Below are 23,611 nucleotides of genomic sequence, written 5' to 3'. Positions count from 1 at the left end.
CTGCTTCTTTTTGTTCTGTGTGGATGCGGTGTGAGCTTGCTGCCTGGGGCTGCAGTAGCCACTTTGTGATGAGGAGGGGAGACCTGGACCGCATGCTGAGGATAACAGAGCCAAAGGATGGAAGCCAGGCTCCTTGAGAGCATCTCCGAGTCTCCAGATCAACTCGGGATGACCGACTCTGCACCTTTGTTAAGGAGGCAGGGCGTGTCCTTACAGGTTAGGCCAGCTTTTGCTGGCTTTGCTGCTGCTTGCAGCCAAGCTCATCGATTACTGATACAGGCCTTGAGCTGGAGGCGTTGCCGTTGGACTGGACTGCCGTTCCAGCAACCACCCTGAAGCTCCTGGTCAGTGGTACCAGAGAAGAGCTAAAAGACAGGCTTGGGGTGGAGTGGGGTGGAGGAGGGCTTGAACTCCACAGGTGGCGAGGACCTGGAGCTGAGCTCCAGGGGTCCCAGAAGCGAGAGGGACACACGGGGCAGTAGGTAGCTAGGGTCCCAAGGACAGGGGGCGGGGAGGGCAAGAACCTATTAATCTGCCCAGGGTGAGTGTTGTTATTGTTATTATTATGAAGCATCTCAAGGCTCACACTCGTCCTGGCCTGGCCAGGCCCCATTAATGGCCCCATAAATCCCAGCCATAAAGAGTAATGGGGGGAGACAAATGAGATAATTAGGAATAAATCTCACCGAGGTCTCTATTCAGCAGCGTCCCTGGAACGGGCCAATCTTCCGAGCCATTAGCTAGGCCCCTAATTAATGCCGCTGCTGGACTGAGTGGAGGCTCTGGGCGTGGGAGGGACCTGGGCCCCGGGAGGGGCACCGCTGCACCCACAGCCCCGGCAGGCGACCTTGGGCGCAGCCAAGGGACGCGTGCCCGCAGCCTGCCCGCCTCTGTCTCCAGGGCCTTGGGGACGCTTTGTCTGCACTGTCCCCTCTGCCTCGCCATCTCTTCCCCTCCTTTTCAGCATCTTACTCCATCTCTGTTCTGTCTAGCTTCAGCCTCTGCTTCCCTCCTATCAGACAGTCACCGGCTGCTACACTAAGCCAGTGTGATTTAGCAGGAATTGTGGGGGCCACTTGTAACCACCCTCCCCCATCTGTCCTTCTTTCTATGAAGCCCCCTCAACACCCCTTCCCCCAGGGCAGTCCTTGGAACAGGGAGGACCCCTTCCCCTCCGTACTGCCACTGCAGTGCTTCCTGTAGGGTGGCGCTCTCTCCTGCCCAGGGCAGGCATCTCTCTCCATGTGTATTATTACATCTGCCTCTGGGTCTTTCCTCTGCTGCTGAAGCCTGAGACTGAGCCTCACTGTCCTCCCAGGCTTCAGATATTTGAAGGCTTTCGTCCTTTTTCTTTTTTTGGTCAAGCCTTGTACCTTAGTCCTCAGACCTGAGATCGAACTTGAACCCCCCTGACAGTGAAAGCTTGGAGTCCTAACCACTGGACCGCCAAGGAATTCCCTGAAGGCCTTTGTCCTTGACTTTCCTTCTCCAGCCAGATGCCCTGTGCAGCTCAAGTTTTCCAGCCTGGCATCCCCCACCCAGGAGCCTCCTCTAGCCCCACCTACAGTGACTTCTGCTGTTTTAATCTGCCACCCTGTCTCCCCCTTTTTCAGTCGTAGCACTCTCATTTCTTTGGGGAACGTGCTCGCCTGGGTCTGGAGGAGCAGCCATGTAACCCACCAGAGGCCTTGCTCTTTGTGGCCCTCTGTCCCCTGACGTGGTGGGCTCATCGCCTTCCCTGGGCCCCTGAGAAAGGCCTGGCAGACACAGAACAGGAACACACCTCTCTTTCCCACCTCTGAGCCCTGCTACCTGCCTGCCTGCTGAGGGAGCCAGACTGTCACCCAGAGACCCAGAGATGGCAGGAACCATGGGGTAGAGGCCACTGCAGGGTCTGGAAAGGTAGGAAAACCAGGTGCAGGGCAAGGAAGACTGAGAGGGGGCTTTTCTCTGGAGGAGGTGGGCGGGGAGGGGATGGTCGGGCAGCGGGGGTGCTCTGGCCGCAGGTCCCATTCCATGACTGTCTCCCTATCATCCGAGGAAAGCCAGAATGCAGAAAGAAGCATAAACGTGGATGTGACAGCCAGGTCTGTGATCTCTGTTCCCTCTGCTGCCCCTGTGTGTGCCCTGAGGCTCCCATCCCCACGTCTTCCCACCCCTCCTTGCATGTGCCAGCCAGTCCGGAGAGTATATGTGTACTCAATCATGTCCAACTATTTGTGACCCTATAGATCCTAGCCCACCAGGCTCCTCTGTTCATGGAGTTTCCCAGGCAAGAATACCGGAGTGGATTACCATTTCCTACTTCAGTGGATCTTCCGATCCAGGGATCGAACCCATGTCTCTTGTCTCCTGCATTGGCAGGTGGGTTCTTTACCACTACACCACCTGAAAATCCTCTCCTCTTTCCTGCTGCTCAGCAATGGGGAGTGTCTGAAACAATCCTCCTGAGCCTCGGGGATCACCCCTTTGCCCCCCAGACTACCCCGTCTTCCCAGGGAACTGCAGAAGTCCCCGGGGTATGACTCCAGGCAATTCAGCATCACTGATGCTGCTTCAAGGTGTCTCCTCCCTGCCCTGGAGCCATGAGGGGTTCAAGGCCTGAAGTCAAGTTGGCCCAGCTCTGAGTTCAAGTACAGGAAATGCCAGTTAAATGTACCAAAGAAGTGGGAGAAGCTGATGGATGCTCTGGAAGCAGAGGAGGGTGGCTGAGCACCCCTCCCCGCAGAAGCCAGACCCTAGCCCAACTGCTTGCTTGGCTACAGGGCAAACACACGGGATCACCCAGAGGTCATGGGAAGTCCTGGCCAGGGAGAACTCAACCTGGCCTGACCACCATGTCCTCACACAAATGTGATCATGCTTGTCTTGGACTAGACAATCCAGGGCAGGAGGGTGGCCCTCAAGAAGTCTCCTGGGCAAATGGGGGTGCTGATCTCCTGCTCCACGGGTGAAAGAAAACCAGAGAGGCAGACCACTTCCCCGGACACTGTGACTGACATTAGATTTCCAGAGCCTCATCACTGTTCCATCGTGCACACAAGAAAACTGAGGTCTAAAGAGTGACAGGGCCTCTTCCCGGGGCCCACAGCAGAACCTGGCTGAGATCATTTGGTCAGAGAGCAGAGACTGGAGGCCAACAGAGAAGGGCCATGGTGTGGATGGGAAGGGTCTATAACCAGGGTTTGCCCTGGAAGGATGTGTGGGCAGAGCTGGGTGGGTGGGTGGCCTCTAAGATAAATGCCATTTCAGTTCAGTTCAGTTCAGTCACTCAGTTGTGTCCGACTCGTGACCCTGTGGACTGCAGCACACCAGGTTTCCCTCTCCATTGGCAACTCCCAGAGCTTATTCAAACTCATGTCCATCAAGTCAGTGATGCCATCCAACCATCTCATCTTCTGTCGTCCCCTTCTCCCACCCTCAATCTTTCCCAGCATCAGGGTCTTTTCCAATGAGTCAGTTCTTTGCATCAGGTGGTCAAAGTACTGGACCTTCAGCTTCAGCATCAGTCCTTCCAATGAATACTCAGGGCTGATTTCCTTTAGGATCTACTGGTTGGATCTCCTTGCAGTCCAAGGGACTCTCAAGAGTCTTCTCCAACACCACAGTTCAAAAGCATCAATTCTTCAGCACTCAGCTTTCTTTTAACTCTCACATCCATACATGACTACTGGAAAAACCATAGCTTTGACTAGAAGGACATCTGTTGGTAAAGTATATCTCTGCTTTTTAATATGCTGTCTATGTTGGTCATAACTTTTCTTCCAAGGAGCAAGCATCTTTTAATTTCATGGCTGTAGTCACCATCTGCAGTGATTCTGGAGCCCCCAAAAATGAAGTCACTCATTGTTTCCATTGTTTCCCCATCTATTTGCCATGAAGTTATGGCAGATGCCATGATCTTAGTTTACTGAATGCTGAGTTTTAAGCCAACTTTTTCACATTCCTCTTTCACTTTCATCAAGAGGCTCTTTAGTTCTTCTTTGCTTTCTGCCGTAAGAGTGGTGTCATCTGCATATCTGAGGTTATTGCTATTTCTCTCGGCAATCTTGATTCCAGCTTGTGCTTCATCCAGCCCCGCATTTCTCATGATGTACTCTGCATATAAGTTAAGTAAGCAGGGTGACAATATACAGCCTTGATGTACTCCTTTGCCGATTTGGAACCAGTCTGTTGTTCCATGTCCAGTTCTAACGGTTGCTTCCTGACCTGCATACAGATTTCTCAGGAGGCAGGTCATGTGGTCTGCTATTCCCATCTTTTTAAGAATTTTCCACAGTTTATTGTGATCCACACTGTTAAAGTCTTTGGTGTAGTTAATAAAACAGAAGTAGATGTTTTTCTGGAACTCTCTTGCTTTTTTGATGATCCAGCAGATGTTGGCAATTTGATCTCTGGTTCCTCTGCCTTTTCTAAAACCAGCTTGAACATCTGGAAGTTCACAGTTCACATACTGTTGAAGCCTGGTTTGGAGAATTTTGAGGATTACTTTGCTAGTGTGTGAGATGAGTTCAATTGTGCAGTAGTTTAAACATTCTTTGGCATTTCCTTTCTTTGGGATTGGAGTGAAAACTGACTTTTTCCAGTCCTGTGGCCCCTGCTGAGTTTTCCAAATTTGCTGGCCTACTGAGTGCAGCACTTTCACAGCATCATCTTTTAGGGTTTGAAATAGCTCAACTGGAATTCCATCACCTCCAATGCGTAAAATGCCATTTACCTCCCAGCAGAGTTGAGACCACCTGGGCAAGGGTACAGAGGTGGGGAAGGCAGGGTAGGCCTGGGATGGGGGCGTAGGCAGAGGGCAGCAGACACAGAGGTCAGGCTGAAGAGGGCTGGCAGTGTTGCAGGCTCTGAAACGTGCAGTGTGTGACCGCGTGTGTGTATAGGTCTGGTGTGTGTCTGTGTGTCTGTGTGTGTGGTATGTGTGTGACTTGGTGGAATGTGTGTAAATATGTGGCTGGAAGGAGAGTGTGTGTATGTGTTGTGAGTGGTATGTGTGTGACTTTGCGGAAGGCACATGAGTATGTAGCTGTAAGGAGAGGTAGGGGGAGAGAGAGAGAGAGAGAGAGTGTATGTGTGTGTGTGCGCATGCTGGGGGAGGCTGGCTAAATCCCGCCCCTGTCTTGCTCCCACCCAGCTCAGCTCTCGGGTTTCAGCCACTGTCCTGCAGCAGGAAATCACTATTTGGACTGCAGAGGTGCCTCTTCCTGCCTCAGCCCCGGTGGAGAGGAGAGGGCCAGGGAGGGGGCCTTCCTGCCCACCTGGACCAGACCTTGAGTTGGTCAGGAGCACCCCCACCCCGGTTCTCCCAGCCACCCTCAAGTTCCTTGAACCCCAGCCCTGGTAAGCAACTGGGTTGAGTGGGGACTGAAGAGGAGCCCTCCCACCATCGTCCATCCTCCTGGAGACGGAGAGGCAGCAGCGAGAGAAGCGGACACTCCCCACAGCCATGGAGGGTGGACGGGCACCCCTCATTGAGGTCAGCTAAGTCACAAACACATGCCCTGAGGCCCATCGATCCCACCTTCAGGACTATTCTACAGAAACAGCTCTTTTGTTCAAAAGGACATTCTCATGTACCTTGTTTATAACAGAGAAATGAATGGATGGGATTCAGCGGAGCTGGGCACCTGGATCATGGCAGCTCATCCCTGGGGAAGCTCCAGGCCCCTCTTCAATGTGCCGATAAGGAAGAGCCCCCAAGGCAAAATGGTCAAGTGATAAAAACTGCAATGTGCCGGGCGATGCTGACATTTTTGTAAATAAAAAGGAAAACGATCCAGGTAATCTGTGCTCGTGTATGCACAGATTAGACTCGAAATGCTTGTACTTCAAGCATACAATAGCTAAGTAAAAGAAAAAACCCAAAACCTGAGACAAATGAGCAGATAAATGAAGGTTGAGGGGGGCCAAGAAGATGGGGCTTCTCTCTCGACTTTGACCTTGCTGATGGGGTCCTGAGGAGGTCAGTTCCTCTCTGTGTCCTGAGTTTCCGACGTGCTCCCAGAAGACAGAAAACGTTGGTGCTGGTAAAGTAAGGCTTGAGTACATGTGTATGAGTTTGCGGTGGCGGGGGTGGCGGGGGGAGGTGCGGGGAGGTGTGGTGCTGGGGGGCTGTCCTCCTCACCACCTCCTGTCACCTCCTCTTGCTGACGTTGCAGCCTACGCCCAAGGCCGTGGGCTGCTCCTAGCGTGGCATTCCTTCAGAGAGTTCAGATTTCATCTGGCCCTTTTCCTGCGCTCCCTCCTTTCCTCCAGAATCCGTCGGGGCCTCTCCACCCTTCGTTCCTGGAAGCAGCGCCCACCAGTTTCCCAGGAGGTCTCCATCTTTCAAGGCCTTCTTCAGCCACGTCTTCTCAGGACAATCCAAGGCTAACCACGAGATGTCCTCTCACTCACCCTGAACCCATCCTGGTTTCCCCCAGGTCCAGGACCCGGTGGAGGGGGGCTTGGTCCAGACAGCCCTCCCCACGCTCAGCCGCAGTGCTCAGGTCTTCCCTGGTCCAAGCCCCAACCCCTACCCCACACCAAGGGCCCTGGACACGTGGCCTCCGAGGCTCTCACCAGTCCTGACAGCTTTCTTTGATCTCAGGCCCCCTGGCAATCAGGGCAATCGGGGGGTCACCTGCAGCTGGGCCGCGTGAAACCCACCCAAGCCACAAATGCGTCCCAGTGCCGTGCTGGTTACCCCCTCCCCAGGCACGGCTCAGCCACTGACATAGGCATCACCCTATGCCTTGGAGCCATCATGGCTTTGAGAAACTGGAGTCAGCAGGAGATTAATTAATCAGAACCTGAACACATCTGCTGTTAATTAAGTCTATGCCAAGGGTTAACTCTTCCCTGTCCGGGCTTCTTCTTCCCTTTGGCCGGAAGAGGGAAATAAAGGTGGGGAGTGGGTACCCCTCTTCCTTCCTTCCTTCCCTCAGGGGCAAGACATAAAACAAAGGAGAGGGGCCCAGAAGCCAGGAAAGCCCTATTCATTTGGTGGGGGGGGGCGCAGGTGGAGGGCTGTGGGAGTGTTTGCTTTTGAGAGTCCTGGTCCATGGCTGTTACTCATGAGTCCTGAGGAAATCTGAGATGGACATACATCTTTATTTACAGCAACAAACAGAACAGACCCACCCTCCATTCCCTCCCTCTCCCCTTCCAGTCTTTTCTATCCCGCTCCCCCCTCCCACCCCACCCTGGGCCCAAGGCCAGCCCTGCCCTCCGGGGTCACTGTATGGGTCAGGCCCCTCCCACCAAGACCCCAGGAGGGGGACTGGTGAGGGGTTTGGCTGAGGTCGGGTGGGGTGTGTTTCTTTTCACATTTTGCTGTCCTCGAAGCCTGGGATGGGCGGCAGGGGAGGCAGGCACAGGGGCAGTGAGAGGTAGAGAAGCGCACAGCCCCGGCGCCCCAGCCCCCCCACACGTCCCTGCCCCCTCCCCCAGCCTTCACAGTGTTCGGCAGCCCTGGCAGCTGATCCAGGAGTGGTCGCCCCCCATCGCCCCCCACCAGGTCCTGGGAGACGGGGAAGGAGGACGGGCACCCCCTCTCACCGGGCTGGGGTTCCAGGAGGGTGCAGGGCGGGTGGGAGGGACCCAGGGGAGGGGGCAGCGCGGCCTGGGGTGACGGCCAGGGACGCGGGGCGGCCTCCGGAGCGCGCAGGGGTCAGGAGGAGAAGCAGAGGCCGCAGCACTCCATGCAGATCTCCAGGCAGTCGGCCGACTCGCAGCAGGCGTCCAGGATGCCGCAGTCCAGGTCGCAGGGGAGGTCGCAGTCGGCGCACTCGCCGGAGCCGCAGCAGCAGCAGCAGAGGCAGGAGTCCTCGGAGCTGCAGGAGCCGCACGTGGCGCAGTCCAGCACCAGGTTGCACAGCGTCAGGAACTCGCAGAACAGGCAGGACAGGATGCAGTGGACGCAGCAGTCTGCGGGCGGGAGGGCCGGGGGCTCGCTCGGTGAGGAAGGACGCGCGCCACCCGCCCCGGGCACCGGGAAATGGGGACCCACCTTCCAGGTGGCCCCGAGGCACAGGGAAGTCACAGGAAGCGAGGGTCTGAAACCCGGCAGCCTGGATCCCGAGTCCCTGCTTCCCAGGGACCGACTCCCTCGGTCGTTTATCTATTTCATGAGCATACCCAGGATGGGTATGTTCCAGACCCTGTGCTAAGGGTTGTGCAGGAATTAAACTCATTTGAACTTGTAACAAATCCTTGAGGTGGAGCTGTGTCAACCCCTCGCTACACATGAAGAAATGGAGGCTCGGAGAAGTCTCTTCAAAACCGATCCAGGGACTTCCCTGGTGGTCCAGTGGTCAAGAATCCACCTGCCAATGCAGGGGATACCGGTTGGATCCCTGGCCCAGGAAGATCCCACATGCTGCAGAGCAACTAAGCCCATGGACCACAACTACTGAGCTTGTGCCCTAGAGCCTGGGAACTGCAGCTACTGAGCTTAAGTGCCTTAGAGCCCAGGTTTTGCAACAAGAGAAGCAATGAGAAGCCTGCACATCGTCACTAGAGAGCAGCCCCTGCTCCCTCAACTAGAGAAAGCCCGAGCACAGCAATGAAGACCCAGGGCAGACAAAAGTGAAATAAATTAATAATCTATGCAGAATCCTTCCACTCTGCTCAGCTCTTGCCCAGTGACAGCGTCCTCACTGGTCTCCCCACTTCCTGCCTTTGGCCACCCCTGCATTTACACAGAGGCCAGAGGACCCTTGAAAGACTTCTGTTGGATTCCATCTCTCCCGCCCTCAGAATCCTCTAGTGGCTTCCACTTCCCTGGGAGGAAAAGCCCAGAGTGCTCAGTGGCTCCCATCACTCCGCCGTGGCCACACTGGCTGCTCCCCGTCCTCCAGGCACTGCCCCCTTGTTCTCTCAGCGCTCTGGCCCCAGAAACCTGCTCCGCTCACTCCATCTCCCCTCCTTCTTTACCCAATTGTCTCCCCTCGGTGAAGCCTTCCTCGAGCATCCTCTTCAATACTGCAAGCTGCCCGCCCAACCCCAGCACCCCCAGCCCCTCACGCAGGCCTGTTCTGCCTCCCTGCCTAGGACTCATCACCTTACATGGCTTACACAGCTCTGCCACCTACTAGAACACCAGCATGAAAAGGGCGGGCGTCCAGCACTGGCACGCTGCAGGTGCTGAGTAAATAAATACACGGGGAGGGAATGAATGCATGCTCCCGCCCTTGGGCATCCAGCTGGACATGGCGGCACTGGCTCAGCAGCCCAGGCTCTGAACCGCTCAGCGTGTGGCCAGGGTGCCTGGCTGGCACACCTCCCAGGGGCCGGGCCACGGGCTGTGTCCAGGTCCCCTGACCAGGCGGGCCCCTGGCACAGGCTGCTGGTCCGGTGGGGGTCTCACCCTGCCACGGAGGCTCTGATGCCCTCACCCCGGTCCTGTGTACAGGGAATCTTTTTCAACCCCATGGACTGTAGCCTGCCAGGCTCCTCTGTCCATGGGATTCTCCAGGCAAGAGTACTGGAGTGGGTTGCCATGCCCTCCTCCAGGGGCTCCTGCCTACCCAGGGATCGAACCCATGTCTCTTAGGTCTCCTGCGTTGGCAGGTGGGTTCTTCACCACTAGCACCATCTGGAAGCCCCACAAGGAGTCTCACCTCCCACCACTCCTCCCCTGGAACTTCATCAACTAGCCGCAGGAGCCAGTTCTCACCTCCGCGCTAAGGCACCGTGGCTGGATCCTCCTACTGGTACTTTAAGGCTTGCTTGGACACCTCCAGAGCCTTCCCAGACTCCCCTCCCCAGCTTTCACGGCTGGTGTGGGTATCCCCGTGTTCACTTTATCACTCCTCATTTATCGTATCGCAGAGTGAGATGACCTGTTTGTGTCTCTCATGAAAGCTTTATGAAACCATGGCCTGGGTACGCTGTACGCAGCACAATGCCTGGCTCACAGGTCATGCCCTGTTCACTTTGTTTCATTTTAAAACATATTTATTTATTTATTTGGCTGTGCAGGGTCTTATTTGTGGTATTCCCTGACCAGGAATCAAACCCAGGCCCCTTGCATTGGGAGCATGGAGTCTTAGCCACTGGACCACAAAGGAATGCCTCCCTGTTCATTTTAACTGCATGAATATCCCCTTCATAAATAAGACTCTTGGGCATAATCTGCTCTGGTGGGGAAGGGTGAAAGTTATGAATATGTCATGTGCAAAGGTGTACACTGAATTCTGTACACTGAATTCAGGTGTACACTGAATTCTGTCTGCAGAGGGCCAGCCAGAGTCTCCTAACATGGAGAGAAGTTACTTAAAAGTTCTGGGGTGAAGGTCAAGCATCACTGGGTTACCAGCAACTGTCACCCTTGCTGAACTCATGCCTGTGGGGTGGGGGACCTGACTGCCCAGGGCAGCCCCCCAGAGGACTCTGTGAAGCAGGAACAATGGTGGGTGTATCCAGGTGTTCTGACCTCCCACTGCACTTTGCACCCCCCACCCTCCTCCCAATTAAGCATCTGATGCTGCATCATTTTATTCTGCTAGGTGTTGTACTCTCACTAGGCAAATGGCCCATTCCTCAAGGAAAATTTCTGTTTCCAGAAATGGGGTGGCTTTGGTTGGACCAGCCCAGATGGTTCCATTCCCTGCTACAGCCACTCTGAGAGAGGAGCGATGAGAAGGGGTGGTCTTGAGAGCTCAGATGTGCCTCACTTTATCCAAAAAGTGTCCTCTGCAAGGTTCTCCACTTTAACAGTCTTGCATCAGATTCCCTGGAGAGCTCGTTAAACCTAACCTAGACTCCGGGGCCCCACCCAGAGGTTTGGATGTGGGGGGCCTGGTCTGGGGATAGGACGCCGTGCTTCTAAGCAGCCTGGTGAAGATGCTGCAGCCGTTCCCCGCATCAGACTTGTGGAGGCTTCTCCCTGGGGGAGGTGGAGTGGGGTGCTTACCTTCCTGGGCCTGGAGGGGAATCTGGGAGGCAGCGGACTTGGTGCTGCCCTTGCTCTTCTTGCTGCCCTGGCTGGCAAGAGATGGGTGCGTTTGCAACTTCCGGTGGGCCTTGGGGCCACCCAGGGCACCATTCCCCGTCCGCCTGGCGCCTCCCAGCTCCGAGGGGTGGCCAGAGCCATTCGCCACTAGTGGGGTGCAGTCCAAGGGGTTCCCCTGGGGCTGGCCTAGAGAGATGATGAGAAAAGGGCGATGGAGGAGGAGGTGGGGGATGAGGTGGTCGGCACAGTCTCCCAGGGCTCTGCTTGACTCCTGCCGGCTTCGTTCCTAGATATACCCCAGGTTACCTATCTGATCTGAATTTTTGCAGACGAGGAGACGGAGGCCCAGAGAGCAGAACTGACTTGCCCAGAGGCAGCATGGAATAGCCTCCCCGAGTGGAGCCTGGCCCCTGACTTCCAGGTCAGGGGTCATTCGAGAACAGAGGTGTGGGTAAGGGGAGAAGCGCAGGGGCCTGCACCTCACCTTCTTAGCCCACGAGAAATCCACTCTCCTGCTCTTGGGGGTCCGGGGATTTTGGCGAGAGTGGTGGCGGAGAGGGGCAGAGGGGCAGCAGGGAAGTAGTTAACTGTCACCTCGGCCCCTGCCAAGCCCCCAGCTGCTTCTGCCCTTTGAGTGCTGGGTGATTCATTGGAAACATCTGTTTGGAGATGAACGCCTGGCCCTGGAATCCAGGGGGCTCTTCACAGCAGCCCCCCCACCTCCTGCTCCTTCCACCCACAGCTCCCCTGCCCCCGCTGGAAGAAAGTTTGCTGAGCGGCCCTAGGTGTCCGGGTGGGGAGTGGGAGACTGAAGAGGGAGGCCAGCAGGGAGACCTTGGAAGCCAGGAACCTGGGTCCCTATCCCAGACTGAGGGACTGAACCAGCTTTATCAGTGGGGTGTGGGGAAAATGGCCCCGGAGAGCCTGCCAGCACCTGGTTCCTTCCCTCACCTCACTCAGGTTTGCCCACTTGGATGACATGGTTCTGTCCCCAAAAGATGAAGGCGGGTGTGTGTGCATGTGTGTGTGTGTGTGTCTGTGTGTCAGGGCAGGAGTCTGAGAAGGGGTCACAAGAGTTCGAGGACCCCTCTGATCAGGGCCTCTGACTCCTGGGCAGGATGCTCCGGCCCTGAGGACCCTCAGCAAATGTGTAAATCTGGGGCGTTTCCTTCTCTCTGGCCCTGGGGTCTGGATCCCTAGGTCCCTCCAGGCCAAACCTCCGGGTCTGGGTTGTGGCAGGAGATGTCGAGGGGGGGAGCGGTGGGGGGTGTTGGAAGCTGAGGGAGCAGAAGGGGGCCTCAGTGATTCCTCTGACTGGGGGGCTGGGCCTTCTAGGAATGGTGTGAGCACTCTGCCGGGCACCCACTGCATGCCGGCACTGCTCGGTGCACTTGGGGTGCAAACTCTTCTCTGTATTGCTATGGGGCAGTATCCTTTTACAGATGAGGAAACTGAGTCCCAGAGATGTATAGAAACTTGTTCAAGGTCACACAGGTAAGGGTCAGAGGTAGGGTCAGCCTGGAGGCTAAAAGGTGGGATTCTAAGGGCGGACGGGCGAGGAGGGGGGCAGAAGTTGGGAGACAAAGGGCTGAGGAATGAATTGCTACTACCACAACCATCACTACTGTTGTAATTAGTAGCCAATGTGTTTTGAGCTGTGACGAGGTGCCAGACAGTGCTGAGTCCTATGTGTAGTAATTTCACCAAGCATCAAACAGAATTGCTGTTACTAGCCCATTTTATAGATGAAAAAACCAAGGCCTAGAGAGGGTAAAACTTGCCAGAGCTTCCACAGCTAGGCAGTGGAGTGGAAGGGAGATGGAGATTGGGAGAAAGGAGCTGAGGACAGACTGGGGCTGGGGCGGGGGGCAGGTCAGGGAAAGGATGGGAGACAGAGCCACTCCAGGAGCCTTTGGCCCTGAGCTGGTGCCTGCATCTGGGTAAACAGGGGTAAGGCCATGGGAAGTGGCCAGGCCTGAATCATCCTGCCCCCACCTCTGGGCTCCATGGGGGGGTGGGGGGATGACTGAGCTGAGTCCTTGGCCAGCGTCGGTGCCCTATGCCCTGCTGCCTAAACACAGGCACAGTGACCAGGCGGGGGTGTGTGGTGAGCTGAGGGCCCCGGGAGATTTGGGCGGACACAGAGCTCGCCTGTGGCCATGGCCGTGGGGGCTGAGTCACAGAGCAAACACCCAGGACCCATGGACACAGGAGCGTCTGTCCCATCCAGGCCCTCTCCTCCGTGGCCACGGCGTTTACCTCTTTCTCTCGGTCCTGCTGGTGGGTGTGTCTCGAGGGCAGAGTGCTAGCAGGATTTAGTAACCCCGACTTCCAGGGTGTCCAGCTTACCACAAATGCCCTGCCTGAAAGCGGCTCCACAACTCTGCCATGCCAGCAGGGCAGCCAGGCATAGGACAGAGCCCTGGGCCAGGAGACCTGAGCTGCCCAGTCTGTGTCCAGAGTGAGGGAGCCTCAGTTTCCTCATCTGTAAAATGGGCTTGGCAAGAGCTATCCGGCTACCTCACTACAGGCTGATTTAGTGAGCCCGAGAGCTCACACAGGGATAGAAAGTTTAAAAGTACCAATGTGTCCCATAGATTTTGCCAATCTTACTGGCAATTACAAAATGATTTTGGAAGCCCCTTCCCCTGCTTCTGAGGGTGATGGTGGCGAATTCTCCCCCTCCAGGACCTCCTTGGAGACACAGAGCCAAACCCAGGAACACAGCTGAGTTTTGCTCCTTTCTACCCAGAGCAGCTGGAAGAGTCTCTCCTGCCATTTTGCTCTTGACACCCTGAAAGCTGGGCTGCCTCGGGCTCCGGTTCCCTGCCCCCAAGCCTCAGCCCTCTTCCGTAGACAGTACATGCTCTCGTCCTGAACCACACTGCCTGTAGCCTGTCCACACTCATTCTGAACTAATTTTATCTGAATCATTTTGTGGATAGAAATGATGTGGATGTCCTCCTCCTAGACAGCAGGGACAGTGACAATGTCTTACACCCTTCCATCGCCCACACCTCAAGGTCCTGGCCCACTGCTAGGCTCCCATGGGCATCCAAAGCCCATCTGTATTGGATTCCCTAGAGTGACCCCCGCCCATTGCCACCCCAAACCACGGACCCCTAGGACTCACGTGTCACAGCTTCTATGGGGACATCGAGGTCAGTGCTGTCCAGGGCCTGGGGGGCCCCAGGGTCATTGCCTTGGGTCATGGAGGGTGCCGCTGCTTCCTCCAGGGAGCCCTCCTCAAGCGCTGCCTCCGCGGGGTGAACAGATCCTGTCACTACCTCCAGCCCAGGAAGGAGTGATGGGGTCTGGGCTAGAAAAAAGCAGGCGACTGAAGGACATCTTCCTGGTGCCCTCCGGCTGGCCCAGCCCTGGTCCCCTCCCCGCAGCCCAGAATGCCCTAAGCCCTCATTCTTGGTCTCTGTACCAGCTACCCAGCCCTTACCCTATCTGGTAACGATGCCAGCCTCTAAAATAGAAAGTTCTCAAACCACAGCCCGTGAGCGAGCAAGGGTGTGTGCACATGTGTGTGTGAGTGTGTGTGTGTGTGTGTGTGTGTGTGGTCAGGGAGGGGGCCAGAGATGCACAGTACAAAGGAAAGTGAGGGAAGGGGGCAGAGACACAGCGCAGGAGAGAACAGACGGTCAGCGATGGGGAGATAGGAACAGGCATCCAGAGTGACGTGGAGAGAGAAAGAATCAGGAGGATGTGAAAGGTAGAAGTGAAGAGAGACAGTGCATCAGAACTTGAGAGACCAGGCACGTAGACGCCCAGTGACAGACAGCCCAGGACAGGCAGCAACTGAGAGCAACTGAGAACAGACGGTCAGCGATGGGGAGAAAGATAAAGATGGGGCCAGAGGCAGAGGCGGTGGAGAGGGAGCAAGATACAGATGGAGAAACGGTGAGAAACCAGGGCAGAGAGAGAGGACGAGAGCACGAGACAGAGTCGGAGAAGCCTGGGGTGAGGCGGAGGAGCTCCAGGCAGGAAGAGAGACAGGGAGACGGCCCAAGAGGGCTGGAAGAGGCGGCCGGCAGCCACATGTAATTACAGTGAGTGGCTCGGTCCCTCTGTCCAGGGTGGGCGGAAGGCAGACATGGAGCCACCTTCAAACCCACAGTTCCTAAGGCAGCAGGATCAGGGCCGGCTGGGCCCAGGGGAGGAAAGTTCTCAGGGCTGGGAGGTGGCACAGGGAGGCAGAAAGGTGACCGGGCATGGGAAAGCCTGAGGGTGGACAGGAGAAGGTGAGGTCTGAGGTCACCAGGCAAGGGGCCGAGGAGGGGGCAATGACGGGGTGCAGCCTGGGCCTCCCATCAGCCCCCAGGCTGTTCAGTGGGAATGACAGGGGCACCCCAAGAGGGTGCCCCTTCCCCCCAAGCCTTGATGGGAGCAGGGGAGATGGAAACGGAGACCGAAGGGCTCAGGGAGAGGAGAGCCACACAGGGAGCCACAGAGAAAGACGACGAGAAAGGCCGATGAAATCCAGACAGTAAGAGGTCAGCACCCACCCGTCCACACCACGTAGAGATCACGAGACACACCCACAGGGACAGAGACACACCCACAGGGACAGAGACACAGGCCAGTCTCAGAGACAGCAGCGGAGCCGACCGCAGAGCACAGATGGCCTTAGGGACGGGGTCTTTCTCTGAGCTGTCTCCAAATGAGGGCAGGGGAGGATGGAGCGGGGAGATATAAGAGGGAGCAATTCAGGCTGGGCACGCGGGTCTAGGGGGTGGGAGCATCTGGAGGGGAGGGGACGATCCAGGGGCTCAGAGACCCTGGACGATCCTTGTTCCAAAGACTCTGGTCCCTCACGGCCAGGGGGTGGAGGCTCCAGGAGCCCCATGGAGGTTGCACAGAGAGCAGCAGGCATGCTCCAACCTGCCCAGGGAAACCACTGGCCCTGCCTGGAGCTGGGAGCTGGGACAGGGAGGAGGGAGCACTGGGGCTCCAGCCACCCCTGAAGGGTGGCAGTCATGTGCTGGGAACCCCTCCGGGTGCCCAGGGAGGCAGGGGGTGGGTTCCCCCAGCCCCATCCATTCCTTAGGCTCCTCTCACCACCTGGCTAATAGGAGGACTGATGGCTTTTGGAAGATCGCAAGGCTGGGACTAGGGGGAGCAGGGGAGCAGAGACGACCCCCAAGGAGGAGTCAGGCTGCCCGCCTCGAGGTGGAGCCTGATCTACAGTGGTGCAGAGGGGACGCTGGAGGCCAAGACCAAGCTGAGAGGGAGGCTCACAACTTGAGTTCTAATTCCCAGGAAGGGAGGGGGCTGCCCAACTCCAGCCTCTGGCCCCAGAGGCGTCCTGCCAGAGCCCGGAAGTGGGAGTGCTGACCCTCCCAGGCACTGGAATGACAGAGGCCCGAGCCAGGAGCTGGAACACCCAAGCCCTGGTTTTTACCGGATACCAGCTTGGGCAAGTTACTAGGACTTAGGTCACCTTGCACGAAAAGGGGACAAACATGCTTGTCCCTCGGGGTTTCAAAGAGTAAATGGAACCCCCAGCAGTACCTGGCACGCAGGGGGCCACTCCCAGACGCTTCCACCGCCCATCCCCTGCCCGACCTCACTCCTCTTCCTTCCTTCCTTTCCTCCTTCCTTCCTGTGCTGTTTGGTGTGACAGTGACGACGCACCTCCCAATACGTCACGCACTGGGTGGACCACAGTGAGAAAGACCAGGTCACTGACCCAGGAGTTCTCTGCTGGGATGGGGGTGGGTGACAGGCACACACACTGAAGGGCAAGGGTCACAGCAGGGTCACACAAGGGTCACAGCACACACTTGTGTGCAAGTCTAGGCAGCTTCTTGGAGAAGGCAATGCCCACATCAGGTCTTGAATAATCAATCAGTCAGCAAAGAAGGGGAAAGGACATTTTGAGACCAGCAGCAGACCCCAGCGTGAACAGCTGCAGTGTAAACGAGGGAAGATAGAGTAATTGCGTGGCGGGCCTTGTGGTCACGTCCCAGGCTTTCTCCTGAGGTCACCAGGGCACACACAGGTGACACTGTTACTCTTGGAGTGGAAGGAGTCGAGCCTGCAGCTCTCTTGGGCCCCCAGGGTTGGAGAGGGAGGAAATTGAGAAAGCAGGATTAGGAGACCGGTCCCCACCCCAGCCCTCCTCCCCGACATGTCGATTGCCACTCTCTGGGCAGTCTCTCCTCACAGTCACCTACAGGGCTGGTGACCTTGAATCTGGTGGGAACAGGAAATTACAGAGAGCCCAGACGAGGTCCTGAGGAGGCCCCTCCTGCAGGAAGCCTGCCATTCTGGGGTGAGCATCAGACCTTGGAAGGAAACCAGGGAGGAAAGTAAATCCAGTCCAGTTATCTTGACCTGGAAACACAGACAGACAGACCTCTTGGAGCCAAAGGGCAGCGGAGGGGACCCCGCAGACGCTGGAGGAGAAACACTGAGGGCAGAAGAGGAACCTGTGCAGAGGGCGCAGAGATGGGGAGCAGGCTGAGGAGGAACAAGAAGAAGCGGGGAGACTTTGTCTGCTGGTGACAGATGGCCTGGGGGCTGCGATGCCAAGATGCTGGACCAAGAAACAGCTCTTGCTGCAAGCACATGGAGCAGCAAAGCCAGATAAGAGGTGGGGCCCGTGGGGCCAACCATCAAGAGGCCGAAAGACCCTAGTTTTCCTTCTTGGGACCAGGAGATCCCTGCTCGGCCCCAGAGGGGAGAACGTCTCTGAGGAGAAACTTCTGTAGGGTGGGGAGGCCAGCAAAGGCCACTGGGTGGACAAACAACTTAAGTTGGGCATGAAGCTGTCCAGGGTGGGGGTGGTGTGAGAATCCTTGGTTGGGGTTCCACCCTCCCTGGAGGTGCCATCTGCTCACCCAGAGGTACATCTGCCCCATCTCATCAAACAGCCACTTTTTTCTAATGTGCACTGGGGGTGCACATTAGGAAATGGCAACCCACTCCAGTATTCTTGCCTGGAGAATTCCATGGCCAGAGGAGCCTGACAGGCTGTACTCCATGGGGTTGCAAAGAGTCAGACACAACTGAGTGACTATCACTCACTCACTCACTCACTCCAGTGATTAGGACTCTGCACCTCCCACATGCCTCGAGATGCAGCCAAAATAATAATAATAATAGATTAAAAATAAGATAATTGTATACTGGGAGCCAGCCATGCGGTAGGCATCTCTGAGCAGAAGCCCCAGTCCTACACCTCTCTCAAGAGTCTCCATCTCCAAGGGGGAAATGCAGAAAGGCAAGGGCCCCTATGCCTCTACATACTCTCATCCTTGGCACAGAAATGCCCTGAGTCCTGGAAAGACAGCCCAGGAAGAGGGTGGAAAGGTCACGTTTAAATCCATAAGCCTGAGAGGGAAGTGGAAAGACTCGAGCTTCAGCTGGACACTGTGCACTCCCTTTGCTTGCCATTCCTGGACCAAGAAGGAGTTGGGAGGACCTCTTCCACGTGAGATGGGTTCAGCCCAGGCCTGGAAAGTGCCCACAGGACCCACGTCCTCGAGCTCCCACGCCTGCTGCCTCCAGCCGAGCCCGCTCCCCTGGGACCTCTCCCCCTGGAGCTCCGACTGTCTCTGCAGAGACGGCTGAGATCTGATTTGCTCAAAGAACAGTGACTGGAGACCTTCATCCCAGTCCCTCCTTGACCTGGTATTCAAGGTCTCAGTCTACATCTTCAACCTAATCAATGGACAAGATCTTGTGTTCCAGGTCGACTGACTTCTCCGTGGTCTCAGGCCACCACTGGGCCTTCTGCCCAATCCATCCAGGCTTCTATTGTCCCTCTGGATCAGAAGGTGCTACCCTTCCCCTCTCCCCAAATCCAATCACCCTTCCCCACCCAGCCGGAGGTTCACCTCTTCCTCCAGAAAGACTTCCCTGACCCTTGAGCCAACAGTCCCTCCTCGGAGTGGCCACTTCCTGAGGATTCAGCGCTCAGAGCGCCCTGCTGTAAACTGTAACTGGGAGTGAAGCGTGGGTCCTCAACTGGACTGCAGCCCTCGCCAGCTCACTCCCCTGGGGCGACGTCTGTGTCATTTTTGCACCCCCAGTGGCACTTAGCAAATGTCTGATGGTGAGGACTGAGTTCTGGAGTCTAGAATGCCCCAGGTTGGGAGGAGGCGAGAGAACCAGAAGGTGAGAATTAGGGTTGGCGCCTGGCACCCAGACAGTAAGAACGTGGACTTGCTTGATACACACGTGGGACACAGGCCCAGGCCACCAGGCGAAGGACTGGAGACGGCCTGAGCTGACCGGTTAGGCTGGGTCCGGTTGGTTTTATTTTAGGTCTAAAAGCTCCAATTCCCCAGGAAATTCACTTCAGAACCAAGAGCAGGAATGTGACGCCCCAGTGCTGGACAGAAATTTGCTGTGGGTTAGGGAGCCAGGCTCCTGGGGCTCTCAGGGCTGGAGGGGGAGGAGGCCACTGGGGGAGCCAAGGGTGTGGGGGCTTGGCCATCTGCCCCCGACCAGAGCTGCCCTGGTCCCCTTGCACCCCGGTTTGCATCCTGGGCGGCCGAGGGAGGGGCTGACTTGAGGTTCTGCCTGCAGGGCCCCCCGGGGTAGCACCGTGGTCTGGCTGTTCTGTCAGCGCTCAGCAGGGAGCGTGGGGGATTCTGGTCTCGGATTCAGGCGTCTGTGGGGTTTTGGCTGGGTCTCCTGCGGTTTGGGCTTCCTGGGCAGCAGGCTCAATCTCCCAAGGCGGCAGAGCCAGGCCTTCTCGTGTTATGAAAGCCACATTGTCTGGCCCTGCCCAGGCTGGGGAGGGGGCTTGCTGGGGCTCGGGCCTCAAGTTACAGCCCAGGACTTAGCCCTCCCAGTGGCCCACCCTGGCCCTTGTCCTGGCTCCAGGCTCCAGCACATTCAGCCCCTCCTCCCCTCTGCTGGGGCGGGAACGGGTCACACAGGAGAGAGGGTCTTGGAAGGAGGGAGTGGAGGAGGGAACAGAGAAGATGGATAAGCCGGGGTAGAAGGCAGGAGAGGCGGGAGAGACATGGAGAAGCAGGAGGCCAAGAGAGAAGGAGCAAGAGGCAGAAAGAGCCTTCCCAGGCCCCTGCCCTGAGCTCTCCCCCCAGGCTCCGGGAGCCCTGTTCCTGAAGGAGTTTATACCCCAGAAGTCCCTACTCCAGGGCCCCCACATTTAGGGGGGCAGTCTGAGGGCTGGCGGGATCCGGAGCAGACACATTGGTTTCATGTATGTGTGGGCCCCTGGCCAGCCGTCTGCCACTTGCCTTCCCACCACTTTAGACGCCCCCGCCCCCCCCCCCCACCCCCACCTCCACAGCCCTGGGTCTCCAAAGGGCCAGCGTCCACACCAGGTAGCCTTGGGCCTTTCCAAATGGGTAGACCAGTTCCTGTGGGTGGATGTGGAGACTGAGGCCAGAGAGGGGAAGAAACTTGTCCAAGGCCACGCAGGGAGTTCATGTCAGAGGTCCAGGATGAGACCTCCATTATTTGGAGACTCAAAGAGGGGAGAAAGGGCAAATGGAGCTGGGTGAGAGGAAGGCAGAAGATCAGACTAACCTAGAACTGGGATTAAAGGCATGACATCTGGGCTTGTCCTCCTGTCCACCACCCTTCCGCCTTCCCCAACAAACCCCAGATGTCCCTGACTTCTCCCTGTCCCTGCTATCCACTGGGAGCCTCAGCGCACATGTGTATGGTGAGAAGGTGGACACAGAGCCACATCACCAAGACTCCCCACGGCCCCTGCCCCCTTCCCAGGCCTCCTTACGGAGTCACAAACCCTGGGAGGGGGGAGGATCCTGCAGGAATAATCCTAGGGAGGTTACAGATCCTGTGTTTGCGGGAAGGGACAGTTCACTTGAGTGGTGGGCACTTGGTTGGGGTGAGTGCCTGAAAGAGAGAAGGGGAGAGAGAGGAGAGGGGTGAGGGAGAGAGAAACTCTGCGTGTATGTGCGTGCCTGTGTGTGTCTGTGTGTGCAAGCAGGGTAGGAGTGGCAGGGGCTGGCCAGGCCCGGGTGGGGAGGAAGGCGAGCGAGACGAGATGGCAAGCAGGGGAGGGGCGATCCTGCAGCCGCTTGCTGTGGACAAAAGTTTTCGGGAAGCGCTAGGCTCCGGCTAGGATGGGGGAAGGGAAGTAGAGAAAGACTCAGACACCCCCCACCTCCGCCTGAGGCCCCCATAAATATTTACACACTGGGCAGAAACGGTTGGGACACAAACCCCAGACGGACAGACAGACACTGCGGTGTGTGTGTGTCTGGTGTTGGGAGTGGGGAAAGTTGGAGCCAACTTGGCGCGGCCGCCGCCTCCGTTCGGGCCCTGCCCCCATCGTCCCAGCCCTCCACTCTCCTTGGACCGGGTCCCCGCTTCCCAGATTTCTCGCCCCCACCTCCACTCAAGCTCCCCCGAACCGTCTCCCCACTTCTCAAAGAGGAGGGGGGAGAATTACCAGCCACCCTCCCCCAGCCGCCTACCCCTCGCTCCCGTCCGGTCTTGTTCTGCATCCCTGGTTCCTACCTGGGCCCGGGGCTGCGCTGGGGGCTCCATGGGGCGCGTCGCAGTGAGGAGGGGGCTGGCCACTCACCTGGGACATCGGCCCGGGACCTGCGAGAAACGGGGCTCAGCGGATGGGACGGAAGGTCCGCGCGCGCGCGCCGGGGAAAAGGGGGCCGGGGCAGGGGGCGATCCCCCGGCAGCCGCGCGCCCACCCCCCTCCCGGCTCGGTCCGGGACTGACTTACTCTAGGGAGCTGCGCGCCGCTCTCTCGCCTCGCGGGGATCACCGCGCGGAGCCTGCCATGCGCACCGGCCGCGGGCGCCCCAGCCCAGGGGCCACTCGGCTTCTCCGCGCCCCTCCCCTCTCACTCGCTCCTTTCTCGCATTTCGGCGCCAGCGCGCGCCTCTCGCCTCCTCTCCCTGCAGCCCCCTCGCTCCTCCCCGGCTCGCCTCGCCTCTTCCCTCCCCTCCTCTCCCGCCCACCCTCTCCCCGCCCCCTCCTCGCCTTCCCAGGCGCCCCCCCGCCCCACCACGTCCCTTCCCCCGCGCCCGGCTAGGCGCTGCCTGGGCCGGACACGTCTGTCCGCGGGGCGCCGCGGCCGGAGCCCCCACAGGAAGCCGGCTCCACGCGTTTCCTCCGCGCTCTCGGAGCTGGGCCCCAGTCTCCCCAAATCTCCGCCCCCCTCCCAGGCCCAGCTCCCCGGGAGGCTTGCAAAGGGGGCCGCGAGTTACCCTTCGCCTACGCTAAACTCTGCATAAGTTTTGGAAAAAGCAAAAGAACCAGAGAGAGAGAAAAACCACGGTGATCACAACTACCTCGTGCCAATTGTCTGAATATTTGTGGCCCCCAAATCTCGATGTCCCAAAGGTGGGAGTGATCGAGTTTCTCAGGCACGCTTCGCCCACTCCCTCGGTCCCCGCCCGCGGTCCTAAGCTGTGGCACAGACCGGGTGCCCACCCCGCCAGAAGCTATCGCTTCGGGAAATCCGGTTGGTGACATTCGAGCCTCCCGTGTCCCAAGAGCAGCCCTCAGCATCACTGATTCCCCCACCCCCACAAGCCGCACGTGGGAATTTGGGTCAGAAACCCGGCTTTGGAGGCAAAGAGAGGTTCTGGAGTTCAGCCCTTCATTTGGCTCCACACTGAAATCCGAGGCCTTCCAAATTGCGGGGTGCTTGGGAAAGAGGAGAGAGTGAGCCCCTCGGGGGTGGGGGGTGGAGGGGGAGGGGCAGCCGGGAGACCCTTTTGGAATGGAGCTGGATCCCTCTTCAGGGCTGGGGTAGGAAGGAGCTGGGACCAGACAGTCGTGATGGGGGTGGGGTGGGGGGGATAGTTCAGGGACCCTAGCTTGGCACCCGGTCCTCGAGGAAGGGGGAGGCGTGGAGCCCGCGGCCCACCCGGTGAGGGTTGGGCGGGCCCGGAGACGATCAGGTGGGGCCGCCCGCTGGGTTGATGGCGTCTGGGCCACGCTAGACCGAGGACGCCTGGGAGCCGCGTCTGGGCTCCCCACCACGAGGGCCGGTGAGCAATTAGGGAGGCGGCGGCGGCGCCAGGCCAGTTCTCCCGGTTCCGCCTTCCAAGCCCGGGCTTGAAGCCGGGGCTGGGACGCGGGGCCGAGATAGGGACCCAGAGCCTCTTCTCGACGTCCCCCAGCCCCCTCGCAGCCGCTACTTACGATGCTCAAAGGTCCTCGTGGCGCCGTCGCAGCCAGGACCACTGTGGCCCCCACGTCTCTCGCCGCCAAGAGGCAGCGTCCCCGCGATGAGCCCAGGTGGCTCCGGCCGGAAGTGGGGGTCCCCCGGGTGGGGAGGAAGGGGTCCCACTCCCGGGGCCGGGCTGCCTGCTGCGGAGCCCGGCCTGGAGCCCCGGGAGCCAGCCCGGATCAGGCTGCTGTCTGGAAGTTCTGGGGAGCGGGGCGGATTCCCCTTTCCTGGCAAAGGCTGAGTCACCGGGACGCACCCGCGGGGCTTGGCGACTGCAGCATTCTTACCGGTTTACCTGGGCCCCGGAGCTTGGCCTCATCCGCCTCCAAGACTGGAAGTGGAAGGACAGAAGCGGGGGGTGGACATTGTCTCCAGGACAGCCTCCACTGTCTCTCTGCTCTCCTGCATGTGCGGCCCCTCCCTAACCGCAGACCCCAGCCCTGAAACATTAACCCCCCGCCACCCCCACCCTGCTTCTCAGTCTCTATCCTCATCCCCTAAACTCTGGATCCGCC

General features: G+C 58.1%; 1 protein-coding gene across 9 annotated transcripts; it reads right to left on the bottom strand.

Annotated features, from left to right (window-relative positions):
* Window positions 1-7,076: 7,076 nt before the first annotated feature.
* On the bottom strand, window positions 7,077-23,286 carry MDFI (MyoD family inhibitor). Of its 9 annotated transcripts, none has more exons than XM_043907424.1 (5): window positions 23,069-23,286; window positions 21,373-21,502; window positions 14,073-14,258; window positions 10,901-11,125; window positions 7,077-7,911 (listed from the first exon to the last, which is right to left on the bottom strand). In XM_043907424.1, exons 2-5 carry the CDS (start codon window positions 21,443-21,445, stop codon window positions 7,655-7,657), a joined length of 741 nt encoding a protein of 246 aa, XP_043763359.1. In that variant the 5' UTR covers window positions 21,446-21,502; window positions 23,069-23,286; the 3' UTR covers window positions 7,077-7,654. The 9 variants fall into 9 exon arrangements, with proteins under 9 accessions (XP_043763359.1, XP_043763362.1, XP_043763356.1 ...); XM_043907427.1 differs by having other exon boundaries at window positions 14,073-14,253; window positions 21,416-21,502; window positions 23,069-23,285; XM_043907421.1 differs by having other exon boundaries at window positions 21,416-21,502; window positions 23,069-23,282.
* Window positions 23,287-23,611: the final 325 nt, after the last annotated feature.

Source organism: Cervus elaphus, chromosome 7 (genome assembly GCF_910594005.1).
Source record: "Cervus elaphus chromosome 7, mCerEla1.1, whole genome shotgun sequence".
In the NCBI taxonomy this organism is placed as follows: domain Eukaryota; kingdom Metazoa; phylum Chordata; class Mammalia; order Artiodactyla; family Cervidae; genus Cervus; species Cervus elaphus.
The sequence above is the reverse complement of the archived record's forward strand: the minus strand, read 5'-3'. Positions and strand labels throughout refer to the sequence as shown.